Genomic DNA, 20,342 nt, shown 5'->3' with positions numbered 1-20,342 from the left:
AATTGGACCCCAAAAGTTGTTGTCCAATGTGTCCTGAGTACGCTGATACCCCATATGTTGGGGTAAACCCCTGTTTGGGCGCATGGGAGAGCTCAGAAGGGAAGGAGCACTGTTTTACTTTTTCAACGCAGAATTGGCTGGAATTGAGATCGGATGCCATGTCGTGTTTGGAGAGCCCCTGATGTGCCTAAACAGTAACCCCCAATTATAACTGAAACCCTAGTCCAAACACACCCCTAACCCTAATCCCAGCGGTAACCCTAACCACATCCCTAACCCTGACACACCCCTAACCCTAATCCCAACCGTAAATGAAATCCAAACCCTAACCCTAACTTTAGCCCCAACCTTAACCCTAACGTTAGCCCCAACCCTAACTGTAGCCTTAACCCTAGCCCCAACCCTAACCCTAGCCCTAACCCTAGCCCTAACCCTAGCCCTAACCCTAGCCCTAACCCTAGCCCTAGCCCTAACCCTAGCCCTAACCCTAGCCCTAACCCTAGCCCTAACCCTAACCCTAATGGGAAAATAGAAATAAATACATTTTTTAAAATTTTTTAATTTTTCCCTAACTAAGGGGGTGATGAAGGGGGGTTTGATTTACTTTTATAACGGGGTTTTTAGCGGATTTTTATGATTGGCAGCTGTCACACACTGAAAGACGCTTTTTATTGCAAAAATATTTTTTGCGTTACCAAATTTTGAGAGCTATATTTTTTCCATATTTTGGTCCACAGAGTCATGTTAGGTCTTGTTTTTTGCGGGACGAGTTGACGTTTTTATTGGTAACATTTTCGGGCACGTGACATTTTTTGATCGCTTTTTATTCCGATTTTTTGGTCAGAATGACCAAAAACCAGATATTCATGAATTTCTTTTAGGGGAGGCATTTATACCGTTCCGCGTTTGGTAAAATTGATAAATCAGTTTTATTCTTCGGGTCAGTACGATTACAGCGATAACTCATTTATATCATTTTTTTATGTATTGGGGCTTTTATACGATAAAAACTATTTTATAGAAAATAGAAAAAAAATTATTTTTGCATCGCTTTATTCTGAGGACTATAACTTTTTTATTTTTTCACTGATGATGTCTGGTGGCTCGTTTTTTGCGGGACAAGATGACGTTTTCAGCGATACCATGGTTATTTATATCTGACTTTTTTTATTCCACTTTTTGTTTGGCGGTATGATAATAAAGCGTTGTTTTTTGCCTCGTTTTTTTTTTTTTTTTTTTTTTTTTACGGTGTTCACTGAAGGGGTTAACTAGTGGAACAGTTTTATAGGTCGGGTCGTTACAGATGTGGCGATACTAAATATGTGTACTTTTATTGTTTTTTTATATTTAGATAAAGAAATGTATTTATAGGAACATTATATATATTTATTTTTTTTTAGGAACTTTTTTAAAAAATTTTTCACACATGTGAATATTTTTTTTTTTACACTATAACATGATCTGACACTTTGCTGTGCACTGTGCACAGCGATCTGACGTGTACTCCTGCAGGCTTACCAGCGCTTGGTCTGAGCAGGCGCTGTTAAGCCATCTCCTTGCAGGACCCGGAAGGCCCCCGCGGCCATTTCGGATCCGGGCCTGCTGCATGGAGGAGGAGGTAAGAGACCCTTGGAGCAACGCGATCACATCGCGATGCTCCAGGGGTCTCAGGGAAGCACGCAGGGAGCCCCCTCCCTGCGCGATGCTTCCCTATACCGCCGGAACGCTGCGATCATGTTTCATCGCAGTGTGTTGGGAGTTAATGTGCCGGGGGCGGTCCGTGACCGCTACTGGCACATAGTGCCGGATGTCAGCTGCGATAGTCAGCTGACACCCGGCCGCGATCGGTCGCACTCCCCCCGTGAGTGCGGCCGATCGCTATGACGTACTATCCCATCGGTGGGCATACGGGCCCACCCCACCTCGACGGGATAGCACGTCTAATGTCAGAAAGGGGTTAAAGAAAGTTCTGAGACAAACGAAATAGCCATTTGCAACCTGTGCCAGGCAAAGATCAGCTGGGGCCTGCCACTAAGAATGTAACCACCACCAGCATGATCAGACATATGTTATCTATTCACCCGACTTGGAGGGCTTCACACCTGGGTCCATGATTGGTGCAATCAGGTGACACCACTGCCTCTTTCCCTGTGCTAGATGCTAAGTACACAGCATAAATGTCCTAAAGTCAACAAATTTGGCACTTCAATTTATCTTAACAACCCAATAGGTCTGGACTGGAATTAACCAGCCGGCCAAAAGAAGAGAACCAAAATACATTCAAAATGTCACATTTATTAATAATAATTAAAATTTATAAAAGACATAATACATCATCACACAGAATTACACATAGAGGGGACCAAGTAAACCACCTCCAAGAATAATTAATTAATTAAATAAATATATAATGGCTCCCTACAATGTAAACATATACGGACCTGGTGCCTAACAAAAACAGTATTACATAAAGCTATATTGCACATGTAAACAATCAATCAGGGTATTATATATTAGTATAATAAACCAGTGCCTATGGCATCTTTGAATTATAACATTCCTTAGTGAAGCCCCTTATAACAATATTGCACATCAGGTATACATTATATTACCTCTTGCTGAGGAGCCACCAGTACATCACCAGTACATCAGATGGTAAACAGCAACGTTATGGGTGGTTAAGCTGTCCCCTCTCGCCCCGACGTGCGCTTCACCCTTGGCTTCTTCCGGGGGCGTGAATCTTCCAATCCAAATTGTCAAACCCAATGTTCAGCTGTCCCTACCCCAGGCCTTTGAATGAAAAATAAAGCTCGCAGCCACCCACCCACAGGCCCAAATGCTAATGGGGCACATTTCCCAGCTGCTTGCCGTGGAAATGTTGCCATTTAGGCTGGTAGACACAGAGGATTTCCAGTGACTCATGGTAGCAGCCATCTCTCAGTATTCAGTCCCCAGATGCCACTTTTTTCCCGGTGTGGATTCCCTGCCTTGTACTAGCACATGTCCAGGAGCATCACCAGAGGCCTTACCAATGCACTTACTGGGATTGTCCACTTAACGACTGACAAGTGGACAAGATCTTGTGGCCAGGGACACTGTATTTCCCTGACGGCACCCTGGGTGAACATTGTGGAGGCAGGGTCAGAGTCACACCCTGGCACGGGGCATGCGCGACGCCGAGGATTGCTGGCTCTAGTTCTATCAGGGATTCCTAGTCCTCCTACAGCAGTTCCTGAAACCCATCATGCTCCTCCTTATACTCCATTTCTGATGTGCTATCTCAGAGTATTCCATCCACATCAGCCAGAAGATGGAAGCTCTGCAGCACTGCCTCTGGAAAGTGGCAACAGGCTCTGATGAAGCTAATTTGTCTATGAGACAAACTACACATTGTGGCAGAGTTACTTAAAGGAATAACAGACCAGACAGATCTTTGTTTTTTGCCACTGAACTTCCAATCAGGCATGGTTCTGTGTGAGAAATGGCGTAATCTGGTGGCGGCTGGGAGGCTGGGCAAGGTCGCACATGTACCCTGCTTGTCACATGTGCTCAACTTGGTACTTTAGCAGTTTCTGAAAATATGCCCAGATTTGTCAGAGTTTCTTGCCAGGGTACGCCGCATCAGTGCTCTTTTTCACAAGTCGGCTACAGCTGCCGCAGCTCTGGCACTGCTGCAGCAGTGCATGCAAGAACCAGCTCACTAACCGGTGTGGGACGTCACCACACACTGGAACTCCACACTGCACATGCTGGCAAGGCTTTGTAAGCAGAAGAGGCCAGTGGTTGAGTACCAACTCCAACACGCCCATCGCATTCTGGTCAGCCTCCACACATAAGAACTGAAGAGTGGGCGTGAATGTCTGACATTTGTTTGGTTCTCTAAGACTTTGAGAACTTGACAAAGATGGTGAGCAGTGATGACGCCATAGTCAGTTCAACTATCCTGCTTCTGTGCCTATTTAAAATAGTGGCTGCTCATAATTAAACATGAAGTTTTGCCTGTGTACCAGATGGGGATGGAGGAAGACATAAGATTATAGCCAACCCAGCCCCATCTCATCTGCTCAGAGCGGAGTGGGTAACAATGAGAAGGTGGAACCTGAGGAGGAGGAAGATGAGGAACAGGAGCTGGTGGCTAGTGCATCAGTGGCTAGTAGCCATACAACCTTCATCCTGTCTCTCCTACATGGATGGGCTGAGGATGGGAATGAGGAGGAAGAGAGGGAGGATGAAATGGAGAGTCGCCATTATGGTGGAGACAGGGAAGTGTTGGCTGTATCTAGCTTGGCACATATGGCCAATATTATTTACCACTGCCTTTCCTGTGACCCTCGCGTTACCTTCATCCTAGTAAAAAAAGAGTACTAGTTCTTAACCCTGCTAGACCCTCGCTGCAAGGAGAATGTTGCATCTTTTATTCCTGAGGCGAGGAGGTCTTTTAAAATGGTGCTATACCAGAAGGTCATTGTGGAAAATATGTGGAAAATATTCCCATCAGACTACGTTAGTGGCAGGGGCAAGCCTCCTTGCCCAACCAAGGAGGAGAGGCGAGGGAGACACACAGCAGAGGCAGGGGTACATTGTCAAAGGCGTGGGCCAATTTCATGACATCTGCCCAGCGCCCAGGGCCTGATGACTTGGTATTTTTGACAAGGAGGGAAAAGTTTTTAAAGATGGTCAAGGAATACCTTGCTGACCAAAGCAGCATACTCCCTAATTCCTTTACAACTTTGACCTATTGTTTCTCAAAGCTGGACACCTGGCATGAGTTGTCCCTCTATGCCTTGGAGGTGTTTTGCTGCCATACAGCAAGAGTCTTATCTGAGTAGAATGCAAACAGGCTCACTCTCATAAAAATGAACAAAGCCTGGATTAGCCCACACTTTTCAACACCACCAAATGACAGCATCACATAAAGTGTTTGTAATATTCAATATTTTAATGAGGCCCACCAGTTGCTGCCTTTCAGAGGTCTATGGATGACCCTCATAATAATTTCTGCCTGGCTTTGCACTTTCTGCAAAGCCTTTATGATTGTATAAGTACTTCAACTACACTTTTGAAATATTTTTGTTCAAAATGTTGCTATGTATTCAATGACTCATCCATACAGTTTAGCACAGTTATTGTTGCATTACAGTGGTATGTAAAACTTGCAAAGAGTGTAGAAAAATATTTCAGGATTATATTACTCATCCATAGAATATTGCGTTATATCTGTGTCATTTTGGTGGTTTATAACAGTACACAAAAGTGTTTGAAAAATTTGCTTGTTTGTTCACATTTCTTACCCATACACTATTCCGTGTTCTGGGGTTACATTTTTCAGCCATACAGTATTACGTGTTCTTGGGTACATTTTGTTGGTATATAACCCTCAAAAAACTTCTCATCCATAGGGTATTACATGTTGTTGGGTAAATTTTGTTTCTATAGCAGCGTAAAAAAATAATTTAAAATTTTATCGGTATTATATTGCTCATCTATTGACCATTCCATGGCCTGGAGTACATTTCGTTGGTATATAAATCTCCCAAAACATGTTTACAAAATTTATCAGTATTATATTGCTCATTAATAGCCTTAAATATTCTTAGGTATATGTCAGTGTTATATAAGTCTCCAAAAACTTGTTCTAAATTTATTGATATTATAATGATCACCTATAGACTATACAGTGGTGTGTAATACATTTTGTTGCTGTGTAACCCTCAAAAACCTTGTTCAAAATTTATATGTATTATATTGCTCACCCATAGGGTATTGCATCTTCTTGGTTAAATTTAGTTGCTGTACAAGCCTAAAAAAACATGTTAAATAATGTATTAGTATTATATTGCCTAGCATTAGGGTATTGCATTTTTTTGTACATTTCTTTGGTATATGATTCTCAAAAAATTTGTTAAAAAATTTAGGCTGTGTGAGTTTTTGTTGCTTTTTTTCTTCACAGATTTGTGACAAAACCTGAAACAAAACCTGATGCTAGCAAAGTGAATGACAAACCTGAAGTGTCATGCACACGTTGAGTATTTTTGACTTGCAGACTTAGTGCAATAATCTGCAGCATGGCAATTCTCTGTGCATTTGTGGCACCCCAGGAGTTTGGGTACCACAGTGGTGCTGCCTTACTCTCGGGGAGAGTAGTGCCATGCCTGGAGACAAATGGGATCCCTTTGGCAGGCAAGCTGTACACACAACACATTCTAACTCCAGGCCAGAACGGGGAGCTCAAAACCCTGTTTTAGAGGAACTTCCCTGGATTCCATCCTGGTCTGGAGGAGTTAGTCAGTCTGTGTGAGACAAGAGACAGGAAAGGAGCTCTGAGGACCGGTTAGGAGCTCGAGGAGGCTGTAATTGGGCCTCCTATGAGTCAGAGCACAGAAACCGGGCACCGGGAGCCCGAGATTGTGGATAACTGCAAGGTCCACAGTAGAACTGGAGGGCATGGAACTACATGTAAATTGCCCATACTAAACCTGAGGTACAGCAGCAGTTAGAGCCTGGAGTCACCGTGTCAGAGACCCCAAGAGAACAGCTCAAGCTGCCTACCGTGCAGGTACTGTCCCAGGACAGGAGAGAGAAAGGGGTACCTTGCCAGCAAGCTACAGATAGCAAGGGACCAGAAAACCAGTGCATAGTGGAAGGCTCCCATACTGACCTGCCAAGGGCATTTCTACTTGTTTTCAGGCTGCCTGGACTCCTTCTGCACTTGTTGCCAGTACCCTGGACTGAGGCTGACTACTACTTCAGTAAACCAGGTAAAGACTACAACCCTGTGTCCTCTGTTATTTACCGGCAACCCACCATCCTTGCCATACACCTTGGGAGCCCTGGGGATCCTGCCTCACCTGTGGGAAGCGCCACCATCTTGCTGCATCAACATCACCTCAGAGGACTCCTTTAAGCAGCGTCGGTCCCCTCTGACCGAGAACCACGAATAGACTTTATTCCAAAATACCCCTTAAAGACCTTTTCCCTTTAATTGAGTGCCCAGGGCCACGGACCGGGTCACAGCCACCGTGATATCTCCTTTAAGTGCGACCGGACCCGGTACCAAGTACCCCACTGCCCTGGAGGGCGACTCACATTCTTGCCCTGCGGTTTTCAACATTCACTTCACTCAAATCAATAAAAAATGCAGGCAAAAACACAAGTTTTTTGCAGTTGCATTTTTCCGGCCAAGAGATGCAGAAATGGAGCCGAAATTTTACTCAACTTGTGCACATACCCATATCAATATTTTATTGCTCACCCATAGACTATTCTGTGGTCTGAAGTACATTTCCTTGGTATATAACCCTCAAAAGTGCATAGTCTTTGGAAGTCTAGGAGACCAATACATGACAATTTGAACAGAATGTGTATGAGGCCTTCCTTTGTGTTTAATACATGGTGTATCTGAGTCCCTTATTTTTAGCAGTTCATGCTTCCTTCATAAACTAAACTGAAATTTCCTATTTTTTGATAAACAAATAAATTTTGGCTTACTGACATAATGCATTTAAGTAAAACCCTTTAAAATATTGCCTTATATACAAGTGATTATACAGAAAAAATGTTTCTTAACATTTTTTTTTTCCTGGAAAAATGCAATTTCTCATCAGTTTGGAATGTTTTATTGTCAGTCCTTAAAGTGGAGTAAAAGTGTGACACCGTTGTTCTCAGCAGCGATCTGGGAGTCATCGATGATTCCAGGAGTCTCCCCCCATGCTGTTCTCCTTCCTTTCAGCACTTTTTCCATCCATTTGAACATTTTCACTGCCCCCAGATCTCTTTGTAGGGTCTGCCGGAAAAAAGCTCAGTTTTCTCGTTGACTCCTAATATAATTGTTACTCGAAACGAGCATTTGAGTATTAGAAATTGCTCAGTTCAAGCAACAAGCACCCGAGCATTTTAGTGCTCGCTCATCCCTAGACTAGACCTCTGGACTTGTTGTTGCGTATTGTAGAGATGGATGAAGAGTGAAGCTGTCCCAATTCCCTATCGTCAATGGTTTGATCATCATTTGTTATCAGTCACCAGAGGATTTTAATAGAGGTGTCAACTTTAATTGTGATGCAGCCCTGATGATGACATGACCACTGTCCCCCTGTGTATGCCGCACAAGATGAAAAATTATTTCTACCAAACGGTATGCTCCAGTCCATTGTATTAGGAAAGTTTAGTGGCCAGTGAAAACAACAACATTCCAACCAATCTGCCGATAGATTTTCTTTACTATTATCCACTGAAAGTTGAGTTAGTACCTGAACATTCTTCTCTGTGAACATTCTTCTATCCAAGCAGTGGACAACCCCTTTAAAAGCATAGTTCCCATTTGACATTTGACGTGAGCAGTTACCTGACTCCGCAATTTGTGTTGTGTCTTCACTGCTACATCCATGTTTGTAGGAACAGGAATGGCATTGAAGTGCTACTCCTTGACACTTGCAGAACTCAAATCCCTTTTCTCGTTCGGTCTGAATCTACAGAAGAAAGCAATGATTGTGCATGTGAGACGGATAGAAAATGGCCATATTTATATTAATTCAGGGGACACAATTTATGTTTTTTTATTAATTGAAATAAATTATTTCATACTAGATGGTGGCCCAATTCTAACACATCGGGTATTCTAGAATATGTATGTTTGTATGTACGTCGCGCCTGTCGCTGATTGGTCGCAGGATATCGGGGGTTCGGGGCGCTGGATGTTGGGGGTTCGGGGCGCAGGATATAGTACAGCCACGTAGTATATAACACAGCCACGTAGTATATAGCACAGCCACGTAGTATATAGCACAGCCCACGTAACACAGACAGACACGTAGTATATAGCACAGCCATGTAGTATATAGGAGCCACGTAGTATATAGCAGCCACGTAGTATATAGCACAGCCCACGTAATATATAGCACAGCCCATGCAGTATATAACACAGCCACGTAGTATATAACACAGCCCACGCAGTATATAAAACAGCCACATAGTATATAACACAGCCCATGCAGTATATAACACAGCCCACATAGTATATAACACAGCCCACGTAGTATATAACACAGCCCACGAAGTATATAACACAGGCCACATAGTATATAACACAGCCCACACAGTATATAGCACAGCCCACGTAGTATATAGCACAGCCCACGTAGTATATAGCCCAGCCACGTAGTATATAGCACAGCCCACGCAGTATATAACACAGCCCACGCAGTATATAACACAGCCCACACAGTATATAACACAGTCCACGCAGTATATAACACAGCCCACGTAGAATATAACACAGCCCACGTAGTATATAACACTGCCCACACAGTATATGACACTGCCCACGTAGTATATAGCAGCCACACAGTATATAACACAGCCCACGTAGTATATAACACAGACCACATACTATATAGCAGTGTGGGCACCATATTCCTGTTTAAAAAAGAAGCTGTTCCGATGCGCACAATGCTGCCGTCAGCTTCTGTTCCCAGTGATGCATTGCGAAATTACCCAGATGACTTAGCGGTCTCGCGAGACTGCTAAGTCATCTGGGTAATTTTGCAATGCATCACCGGGAACGGAAGCTGGCGGCAGCATCGCGCGCATCGGTGGACGACAGAAGGTGAGAATAGCACCATTTTTAAATTATTTTTAACATTATATCTTTTTACTATTTATGCTGCATAGGCAGCATCAATAGTAAAAAGTTGATCCGTGATGGGGTGACACACTAGCGCTGACTGGAGGGGAGTAGGGAGGGGGCACTGACTTGAGGAGAGTAGGGAGGGGCCAATTTGTGGCCGGACTAAGCCTGTCGCTAATTGGTCGCGGCCAGCCGGCCGCGACCAATCAGCGACTTGGGATTTCCGTGACAGACAGACAGACAGACAGACAAACAGACGGAAGTGCCCCTTAGATGATTATATAGATAGAAGGGTGCCGTTAAAATAAATTTATTTTTACCAGGACTGCCCCATGGGCAAAAAGGTTGGAAAACAATGATCTAAAGGAACAGAAGGTCATTACCTGGTTAGTTTCGTTAGAGCAGGAATCCACCGGGAAAATATCACAGCCCTGGCAGCACAGACCAGTGGAAAAAAATGAGGGCACGTTACAGTAAATTTCCTCCTTCTGAAAGGAAATAGAAAATAGTTATAAATCTACCAATTTTAGGAGTAGTACAAGAATTGCACAACAATATGAGAAATCCTATAGACATAACTGACAGCTTGTGTGTCTTAAAAGCTTCCTCCAGAACTGACAGTATGGTGACCTACCCTTATCAGATCATCAATATCCAATCAGTTGGATCCAACACCAGGAAACAACTAAGGGTACCGTCTCACAGTGGCACTTTCATCGCTACGACGGTACGATTCGTGACGTTCTAGCGATATCGTTACGATATCGCAGTGTCTGACACGCAGCAGCGATCAGGGACCCTGCTGAGAATCGTACGTCGTAGCAGATCGTTTGGAACTTTCTTTCGTCGCTTGATCACCCGCTGACATCGCTGGATCGTTGTGTGTGACAGCGATCCAGCGATGTGTTCGCTTGTAACCAGGGTAAACATCGGGTAACTAAGCGCAGGGCCGCGCTTAGTAACTCGATGTTTACCGTGGTTACCAGCGTAAACGTAAAAAAAACAAACAGTACATACTTACATTCCGGTGTCTGTTCTCCGGCGTCTCAGCTTCTCTGCACTGTGAGCGCCGGCCAGCCAGAAAGCGAGCACAGCGGTGACGTCTGACGTCACCGCTGTGCTTTCCGGCTATGGTGCTTACACAGTGCAGAGAAGCTGAGACGCCGGGGGACAGACACCGGAATGTGAGTATGTACTGTTTGGTTTTTTTACGTTTACGCTGGTAACCAGGGTAAACATCGGGTTACTAAGCGCAGCCCTGCGCTTAGTAACCCGATGTTTACCCTGGTTACCCGGGGACTTCGGCATCGCTCCAGCGCCGTGATTGCAACGTGTGACCGCAGTCTACGACGCTGGAGCGATAATCATCGCCGTAGCGATCAAAATGGCACTGTGTGACAGTACCCTTAATGAGCTGATATCAGCTCCAGCAGCAGCCAGCTGGAGACAGATCAGCACTGCTCTGGTCAATACGTAGTGGCCATTTTCAGGTTTCTCCCATACACTTTATCAGGAGATAATTGCAGTACCTAGTAGCAGCCAATCCAGTGTGTATGAAGCTGCACTGTTCCAGCTCTGTACATGGGCCCAATGCATCAACATCAACATTGTGGACACCCGTGACAATGAAGGGCATGCTGGAACCCGCCTCTTCATTAATCAGGAGCATTGGACAAGTAATAGAGCATAAATTTTACTCCAGTCCCTGCTTTAGGCTGGAGTCACACACAACGTATAAAAAAAAGGTCCGTTTTACACGGACGAGAATTGCAGAAATGTTCCCTTAACAGTGATCAATATGTCATCCGTGTGCAGTGCAAGGGTGCGATTTTCTCACATCTAAGCATCCATGTGACATCCGTATGGCGAGATTTCCTCGCCTGCTTGCAAAATGGACATATAATGGATTCATGGGCTCAAATATTAGTGAAAACATCTAAATGGGATATATATATATATATATATATATATATATATATATATATATATATATATATATATATATATACTGTATATATACACAATACAGACCAAAAGTTTGGACACACCTTCTCATTTAAAGATTTTTCTGTGTTTTCAGGACTATGAAAATTGTAAATTCACACTGAAGGCATCAAAACTATGAATTAACACATGTGGAATTACATACTTAACAAAAAAGAAAAAAGTGTGAAACAACTGAAAACATGTCTTATATTCTAGGTTTAGGAATGTACGGAGTTGAAGGCGGCAGGAAGTGGAAAGGGCTTGGATATGCGGTTTGAAGGAGAGAGAACTAGGGCTGGATTGAGAATACAATAAAGATGTTAAAACCTGTGTGTTTCATTATTTCATTAAAAGACTTTATTCTTAATGTGTGTGTGTACTTTTAATAATTTCAGACTATTGGATTAATAATGGATAGGTGTCTTATTGACACGTCTCCATTATTAACCAGGCTTAATGTCGACTTACAATAGCAAGGTGACATTAACCCCTTATTACCCCATATGCCAATGCTACAGGTCAGTGGGAAGAGAGAGGCTAAGTGCCGGAATAGGCGCATCTTACAGATGTGCCTTTTCTGGGGTGGCTGGGGGCAGATGTTTTTAACCAGGGGGGACAATAACCATGGACCCTCTCTGGGCTATTAATACCTGCCCTCAGTCACTGGCTTTCCCTCTCTGGCAGAGAAAATTTTGTGGGCGGCCATGACAGTTTCTTCCATGAATTAACCCTTTAATTTAACACCTACAGCTCCCAAATTTTACACACACACACACACACACACTACTAACATTATTAGTGAGGGATATATAAAAATCTAACTGTTCTGCAATGGTTTACTGTATGTAAACCATGTCTCATATCCTGTCGGGTGCTGCAATGATTTTACAAACCTGACAAATGAATTATCGGCTATTCTGCTATCTAACTCTCTATGAAATATATATATATATATATATATATATATATATATATATATATATATATATATATATATATATATATATATATATGTGTGTGTGTGTCAATGATATGTATATATATATATATATATATATATATATATATATATATATACTTATACTATGTGTAGACATTTATTCTATCTATTCTATTTTAACCTGTCAGTGTGATTTTACATTACACCGCACTGAATTGCTGGCTTTTCTAAAGGACACCGGTGCGTATTTCTCGCAAGTCACACTGATGGTCCGTGTGGTGTGCAAGTTTTTCTCGCACCCATAGACTTTCATTGGCGATTCTCAGCCGATATACGGTGCAAACCGCAGCATGCTGCGATTTCTCGCGCACGTATAATACGGCCGAGAAAACAATGGATGATAGGAGCTGACCCATAGATTAACATTGGTCCGAGTGCTATGCGATTTTTTTATCGTAATGTCAGTTAGTCTGAAAGAAGTGAGAGTGAAGCGGTAGCTGATTGGCTGCAGGGCTGCGGGAATAACAATGTCACTTGAGAAGGAGTTGTCCGAGTAGTGGACCACTCCTTTATGGTAAAAGATTCATAAGGATATGTGTGTTTATATGTAACTATGTAGCAGTAATGGCTACTGCACTTGCGCCCGATGGCTCCTTTGCCACATAAGTGAGAGGTTTTGTTAGAGCTTTTGCACTGGGGCCCAGGTAGTTAGACCTCTACAATTATGATTGATTGTTGGAACCTCTTTGTACGGAGAGTTTTACCAGACATTCACAATGCAGGCAGTAGTCCAAGTCAGCAACGTAGATAGAGCCATTGGTAAATATGTGTCCATTCAGAGAGCAATCTGAAGAAATGCAAAAATAAAAATATGTCTTTTATCAGTGCTAATAATTTCCATAGAATTTCCACAATCCATAAGTATTGTGGAAATATACAAAACAGTAACTATTATAAGGCTATGTGCACACAGAGACTTTTTGCTGAGTTTTCAGAGCAGGAACTGAGCAGAAGCTCCCAAGTTTTTAATGAGTTTTGAGATTTGAATCTTACTTAAATTGAAAGTTAAATTTTATATTACATATCTACTTCACGGGGTTTTCTATGTTAGCTGAGTTTCGAGATTTGAAAGAAGATGTGGAGAGTTTACACAGTTTCTGATACAAAAATTGCTTTGAAAAACTCTGTGTGAACATAGGCTTATCATAGGAATCTGTCAGCAGGTTTTACTACCACAAACCAAACACATTTGTTACGTCTCTGTAATCCAGAATCAATCCATACATTCATTTATGTATTACTTCTTTCTGTTCCACTCTATTAAATTTTTATGCTAATGAGCAGCAAGTGCAGGACTTTACCCGAGACTTACAGCTCTCAATCTCTGCCCAATTTTCCCACTCATCCTTGTCCTTTGCTCCCTGACTCACAGGTTACTTTTATCTGATTGACCTGCTTTCCTACGTGCAATCTCGCGCATATGCTGTCACTCTGAGTCCATATGACATAGCAAGATCAGGACCATGAATTTGCGCATGGGCCACCCCTTCTAAGATGACTGGCATGGGAGTATCAGTGCCTGAGCGAGATTTGCAGTGGGGATACAGGTCACTTGGAGAAGAATGATCTATCAATCAGGGAGCAAAGAACGGCAACTGGTGGAGAAATTTAGAAAGAGGCACAGATATGTCAGTGCAAGGTCAAGCCCTCCCACACTTGTGGATTATTAGTATAATAATTAAATAAAGGATTACTTTGAAATTCAAAGAAGAATTACAAAACAAAGGGATAGATTGATTCTGGATTATCTAACCCTAGATATGTTTGATTTGTGGTTGTAAACCATGTTGACTGATTCTTTTTAAGAATACTATTCTTTTCACAAATTTTTTCCAATGAGATTTTCTCCAACGGATAGTCACGCGGCCGTGTAACTCAGATGAGGATCGTAATGCAATACTTAGACAGGCTGTCGGCTTTCCCAACCCGAGCGTGACATCTGCATAGAAATACATGATGTGACACTTCTGTCAAAAGAGCCAACGGCCAGTCCGAGCATTGCGTTGCAATCGTCGTCCGAGTTATACGGCTGTGTGACTCTCGCCTAACAGTGAATATCAAGTGGATGGAGTTTTGTGAAGTTTTAGCGCAGAACCTCACAAGAGCTGCATGTTCACTTACATAATATTCATTATTTGTTACAATATAGATGTAGAAGAGATAAAATATATTGCCAACAATACTCAACCAGAAACAAATGGCAAATTCTGCAATAAATTTTACCTAAATTTTGATCAGTTTCGTAAAGTGTTATCTTTGTTTCTTCCAAAACTGTGAGTGAAAGCCTTGTGTTAAATGTCCAATGTGGAAGATGACCTGAAGGACTTGATGGGGAGATTGAATCCATGTCAGTGTCATATACCGAAGATGATGACATGATAAGATCATGTGGAGACTCATGGAGATTTTCTTCTCTGGCAGTGACTTCAGAGAATGTTGTGAGCGTTGAAGGAGGTTTGAAAACCTGTAGTAATTGCTGTAAGGAACTCATGGAAGGTGATGGTGAAAAAGATGACTCAGAAGATCCTTGAGATATACTATTAGGAGACTGATTAGTGACAACTTGATCATGGAATATTGAGGTAGAGTGACTTGTTGAAAAAGGTCTTCTGGTGGTCCCTGAGAAAATCGGAAATACGGCAGAGGTAGAAATTGACAAATAATCAGTGTTTAAAATGTCACTATGTGATTCTGGAACAACTTGTATATCTGTTGTTGGTTTCGATTGAAGATCAGACACTAATTCGAGGGTTTGAGAAGTTCTATCATTGTTAGCCAATTTTTCATTGTCAAATGAGTGGTGACTTGGGGCCTCAGTTTGAGCAACAAATCTGGGAAGAGCTGAGGTAGTGGATAAAGTTATGGAGATCCTCTGTGACATCAGTTTCAAGTTTAAGGACAATCGACTAGGTAGAGGTGAGTTAGTAACACTCAGTAGCTTAAATGGAGCATTGCCTTCTTGTATTATTGTATTTTGCTTAGAATGTTGTATCTGTTTAGTGTGAAAAGATCCTGGGACTTCTAGAAAAGATAAATACATGATCATAAATCATCTAAGGACTTACATGGAATTTTGTTACTGGACATACCATTCAGACAGTCCCGAGTCTTCTGCTCACATGGAGTGCAAGAACCTTCTCTCTCTTCACAATGAACATTTCCAGCCTAGGGATGGAAATCTGTATAAACATCACTACATCTTTGGAAGATCCAGATTATTTGTATGTCTGTCACAGATATCTCATTCTCACCAAATTTCATTCTTAGTGGTCTATAGATGTCTTATGTCTATGGTCAGCCTAATGGGGTTGACCATTGTCTGGTCAAAATTATAAAATGTGTTAAAGTGTTGAGTTCTGTCGTATCTATAGTTGGTGCAAATTTATTCACATGTGTAACAACTCTGTTGGCATCACTACATGGCCTCCCATCCCCCACCTGCATAACACTCAAACTCACTTATTTCTCTGGGCCTTGTTGTGACTTCTCTCTGCTGCCAGCTCCATGCTGTGTGCCTCATGTCTGCTGTTTGCTCTGTGCATGCTCTGCCTGTGTGCATAGGGGGCGGCGCCGGCAACTCCTGTTTCTTATAGAGACTGTGTGCACCTTGCTAAGGTGTCCCTGGCCAATCGCCATGAGGCTTCCTGTATTTAAGACATCCTCACCCATTGGTGGGGGCCTGTGCAACTTACTCCCTCAGTCAGTTCTTAGCTGCTGAGGTGCCAGGCCTTGTCTCGCTTACTCTCATGTCTGCCACCCAGAGGGGCGTTGTACCCTGGTCTGTTTCCTGTGTAGCCACCCAGTGGGGTTTCGTACCCTGGCCTATGTCTGCCACCCAGAGGGGCGTCGTACCCTGGCTTGTGTCCATGTCTGTGCCTTGTCTCATTCCTGACTCTGTCTTAGTCTAGTCCTGTTCCTGTGTCCGTTTATATCCCTGTCTTGGTGTGCTTTTTCTGCTGTGCATACTCTGTGTCTTGCTTTGCTCTGCTCTGCCCTCTGTGCTCTGCTTTTGGCTCTGCTCTTTGTAACCTTGCTTTGCTCCTTGCTCTGCATTGTGACCTTGCTCTGCACTCTGTGTCTTGCTCTGCACTCTGACTTTGCTCTGCTCTCAGCTCTGCACTCTGTGGCTTTGCTCTCAGCTCTGCTCTCTGTAGCTTTGCTCTGCACTTTGCTCTGTACTCTGACTTTGCTCCACACTCTGTGGCCCTGCTCTGCGGCTCCGCTCAGCTCTCACTATGTGGCTCCGCTTCTTGTGGTTCTACTTTGCTCTGCTCCTTGAGGTTCTACCTGGCTCCGCTCCTTGCGGTTCTACTTCTCCTGCTCTTGGCTCCGCCTCCTGTGTTTCTGCACTTGGCTCCACATCCAGCTCTTGGCTCCGCCTCCCGCATTTATGCACTTGGCTCCGCCTCCAGCTCTTGGCTCCGCCTCCTGCATTTCTGCATTTGGCTCTGCCTCCTGCTCTTGGCCCGCCTCCTGCATTTCTGCATTTGGCTCCGCTTCCTGCTCTTGGCCCCGCCTACTGCGTTTCTGCACTTGGCTCCGCCTCCTGTACTTGGCTCCGCTTCCTGCGTTTCTGCACTTGGCTCCGCCTCCTGCTCTTGGCTCCGCCTCCTGCGTTTCTGTGCTTGGTTCCACCACCTTCTCTTGGCTCCGCCTCCTGCGTTTCTGTGCTTGGCTCTGTCTCCTGCGTTTCTGTTCTTGGCTCTAGCTCCTGTGCTTTCGCTCTGCATCCGCTCTTGCGGTCTCTCTCTACCTATTCTTAAGTCCTCCTGTCTGTAAAAGGTTCTTACCTGTCTTACATACCTGCTTGCAGACCGGTCCCTACCGGTTCTTCCAGTGTTTCAGTCTTGTCCGCCTGTCCTGCCAGAGATCCAGCCATACCTGCCTGCCTACCAGAGAGCCAGCCGTGCCCGCCTGCTGCCAGTGTCTCTGTTGTACCCGTCTGTCTGCCTGCCTGTGTCCCAGCCGTGCCCGCCTGTCTGCCAGAGTGCCAGCCGTGCCCGCTTGCCTGTCTATGTTCCGTTCCCTGGTGGCATCAGCAGCCACAGCCAGACACCACCCTGGAGTGGTACCTGGTAGCTTCCTATTGCACAAGTCTGACCTCACCATCAGAGGCTCCAGCCAACACCTAGGAAGCTACTTAGTTACGCCCCTTCCAGGGAAGTTTGGTCTGTGGTCCAGTGGGGCCACACCCCCGCACACCCGCGCCAACCAGTCTGGGCGCGAGCGTGACAACATGTCAAAAACTGGTCTATGGCCGCAGGAATGGGAAAGAGAGTATCACCTCTTACCTGACTCTGGTTCTCTTTTGATTAGCCAGTCTGACGTGACATCACTGTGGCAATGTAATGTTGTGCCATGCTGGCTAATCAAAAGAAGAGCAGCAGATGTCAGGTAAGAGTTTTTACTCCTTCTCCCATACGTGTGACCTTAGAGCACTTTTGTTGGTAACGGAATGGGACGTGGGAGTTTATTCGCTCCAACTCTAGCTATAACCAATCAAAGTATTTACATCAGAGCTGTGGCACCCCCTACTGCAGACGGATCAGCATTGTAAACAGTGGATGACTGTATTGTCCTTGTCCATAGGCTTAAGATAGCAGCGGTCTTGTGATTTACCCAACAGCTGCCTGCCTTTCTGCGCAAGTACTATACAAATGACAAATGGGTTCAATGCATGGGCAGACACAGGCAGCAAAATCTCCATTATCTGCACAGTACTGAATGCCATCTTACTCAGCCATCTTGAGTCTTTTGGATAGGGACAGCCATTGGCATCAGGGGGTTTTGAAATGCAGAGCAGAGGTAAAGAATGGGAGCATTTATGTTTAATTATGTCAGACCACAGCTTTTTTGTGGCTTCCTGAAGAAGTCAGAGAACTTTGAAACGTGTTGAAAATAAACCGCACTGTTACCCTTTATGCTATATATTGGATTGTTTTAAGGACACACAATCAGCAGCACAGGTTACCCACACCTCCTACTACACTAGACCACAGTTTGGGACATTTTAGAAATTCTCCAACCTTTTTAAGACTAAATATACTGATCCAATCTATCAGTAGGGTCGAATTAAGAAATTTGCATGAAATTTGATAGAAATTAGTGGATACACTTACAAAGCAATGACATACAACACAGGGATCGGGCTTCAGTAAGTAGGAACCTCCATTCTCAAGAATATGTTCTTCAAAGGCACACTCTGATGTCAGAGAGGGACAATATTATCATCACTTTACAAATGCCTCATTATACAACACAAAGTGGTAAAAAACAGCTAAAATAGAGACTACGCCAATATAAAATAAAAACTGAATTGTGAGATGAATCAACATGTGTGAATGTGATGCAAACCGGTGCCAGAGGGAGTTCTTGCCTACAAGGAACCCCTCAGTACTTCCTGTAAAACATTTTCTACCCATATTAAAAGTGGTAAGTGATTGCAATGGATTGACAATTTTTATGTTTTAGTTACATTGACAATAGGGTCTTCGTAACCCATATATTACAGACATAACTTATATCTTATAGAAATATAATTCATACCTTCACAGGTCGCACAGCATTCTCCTGGAAATTTATATGGATGGGAGCAGGAGATGGAACAGGAGATGGCTTCACATTGTACCTCACCAACCTCATGATAAAAAAGAAGCATTTTCTAGTAAGACAAAAAGACTGACTGGCACTTCCAACTAGTGTGAACAGGTGCAACTGTAACACCCCAGGTAACTGGTTGTTACAATGATACAACCAAAAACAATTCCTCCAACAATAAATAAACTATGATCCTCCGTGCAGCCAGGATTGAGCTGCCGCTCCAGGGAAAGGAAGTGAACCTGAGGGGTTGAAAGTGGTGGAGCTACTGAGGAAAGGAGCACAGTGGAGAAGGAAAGGGGCTTAGAGGGGAACTGTGACCGGGCACCCTCAGAGCCGAAGCGCAGGATCCGGGCACCAGGAGCCAGAGGCTGTGTTGTACTCTAGGACACATAGCAGAACCGGAGGACATAGGACTGCATGTTAATTGCCCACACCATGCCTGGAAGTGAAGTAGCACCCGAAGAGCCTGGGTCGTGATAGAGACCCTATAAAACGGCTCAAGCTGCCCACCATACAGGTACCTGTCTCAGAGCAGGAGGGAGAGGACTTTGCCAGTAGCTACAGGCAGCAGGGACCTCGCCCACTAGCGCAAATAGGAAGGCTTACGGACCTCACCTGGAAGAGGGATTCATTATTGCCTCCAGGCCGGCTGGACCATACCATCATCTGTTCCTGGTACCCTGGACTGTGGACTGCTACTGCCAGTAAACCAGGTAAAGACTTTACAACCCTGTGTCCTCTAATTATTTGCCGGCATACGTCATCCTTGCCCAAACACCTTGGGAGCCCTGGGGACCCTGCTTCACCTGTGGGAAGCGTTTCCATCTTGCTGTAACAACATCACCCCAGAGGACCCCTTTAAGCAGCATCAGTCCCCTTTGACCGAGAACCACAGGTGGCGTCATGAATAGACTTTATTCCAAAATACCCCTTAAAGACATTTCCCCTTTAATTGAGTGCCCAGGCCATGGACCGGGTCGCAGCCACCATGACATCCCCTTTAAGTGCGACCGGACCCGGTACCGAGTACCCCACTGCCCAGTGGTGACTGCTCCCCACTTTAGCAATGAATGCAATGTGGTCTGGCCTAATAAGAGCATTAAATGTGAAACCAGAGATTTTGACCACATTAAT

At 44.0% G+C, this 20,342-nt stretch overlaps 1 protein-coding gene across 1 annotated transcript in view; it reads right to left on the bottom strand.

Moving 5' to 3' along the window:
• Positions 1-20,342, bottom strand: part of VWCE (von Willebrand factor C and EGF domains) — a 157,610-nt gene that overhangs the window by 11,015 nt on the left and 126,253 nt on the right. Inside the window, exons 23-29 of the mRNA XM_077287995.1 lie at positions 19,155-19,245; positions 18,728-18,810; positions 15,698-15,773; positions 14,832-15,629; positions 13,313-13,395; positions 10,006-10,110; positions 8,342-8,465 (exon numbers count right to left, since the gene is read on the bottom strand). Coding sequence (XP_077144110.1) covers positions 8,342-8,465; positions 10,006-10,110; positions 13,313-13,395; positions 14,832-15,629; positions 15,698-15,773; positions 18,728-18,810; positions 19,155-19,245 — 1,360 coding nt within the window. The remainder of the gene's footprint in view (positions 1-8,341; positions 8,466-10,005; positions 10,111-13,312; positions 13,396-14,831; positions 15,630-15,697; positions 15,774-18,727; positions 18,811-19,154; positions 19,246-20,342) is intronic.

The sequence above is a fragment of the Ranitomeya variabilis genome, chromosome 2 (genome assembly GCF_051348905.1).
Source record: "Ranitomeya variabilis isolate aRanVar5 chromosome 2, aRanVar5.hap1, whole genome shotgun sequence".
NCBI lineage: Eukaryota > Metazoa > Chordata > Amphibia > Anura > Dendrobatidae > Ranitomeya > Ranitomeya variabilis.
This window is presented reverse-complemented; position numbering and strand designations above follow the sequence as displayed.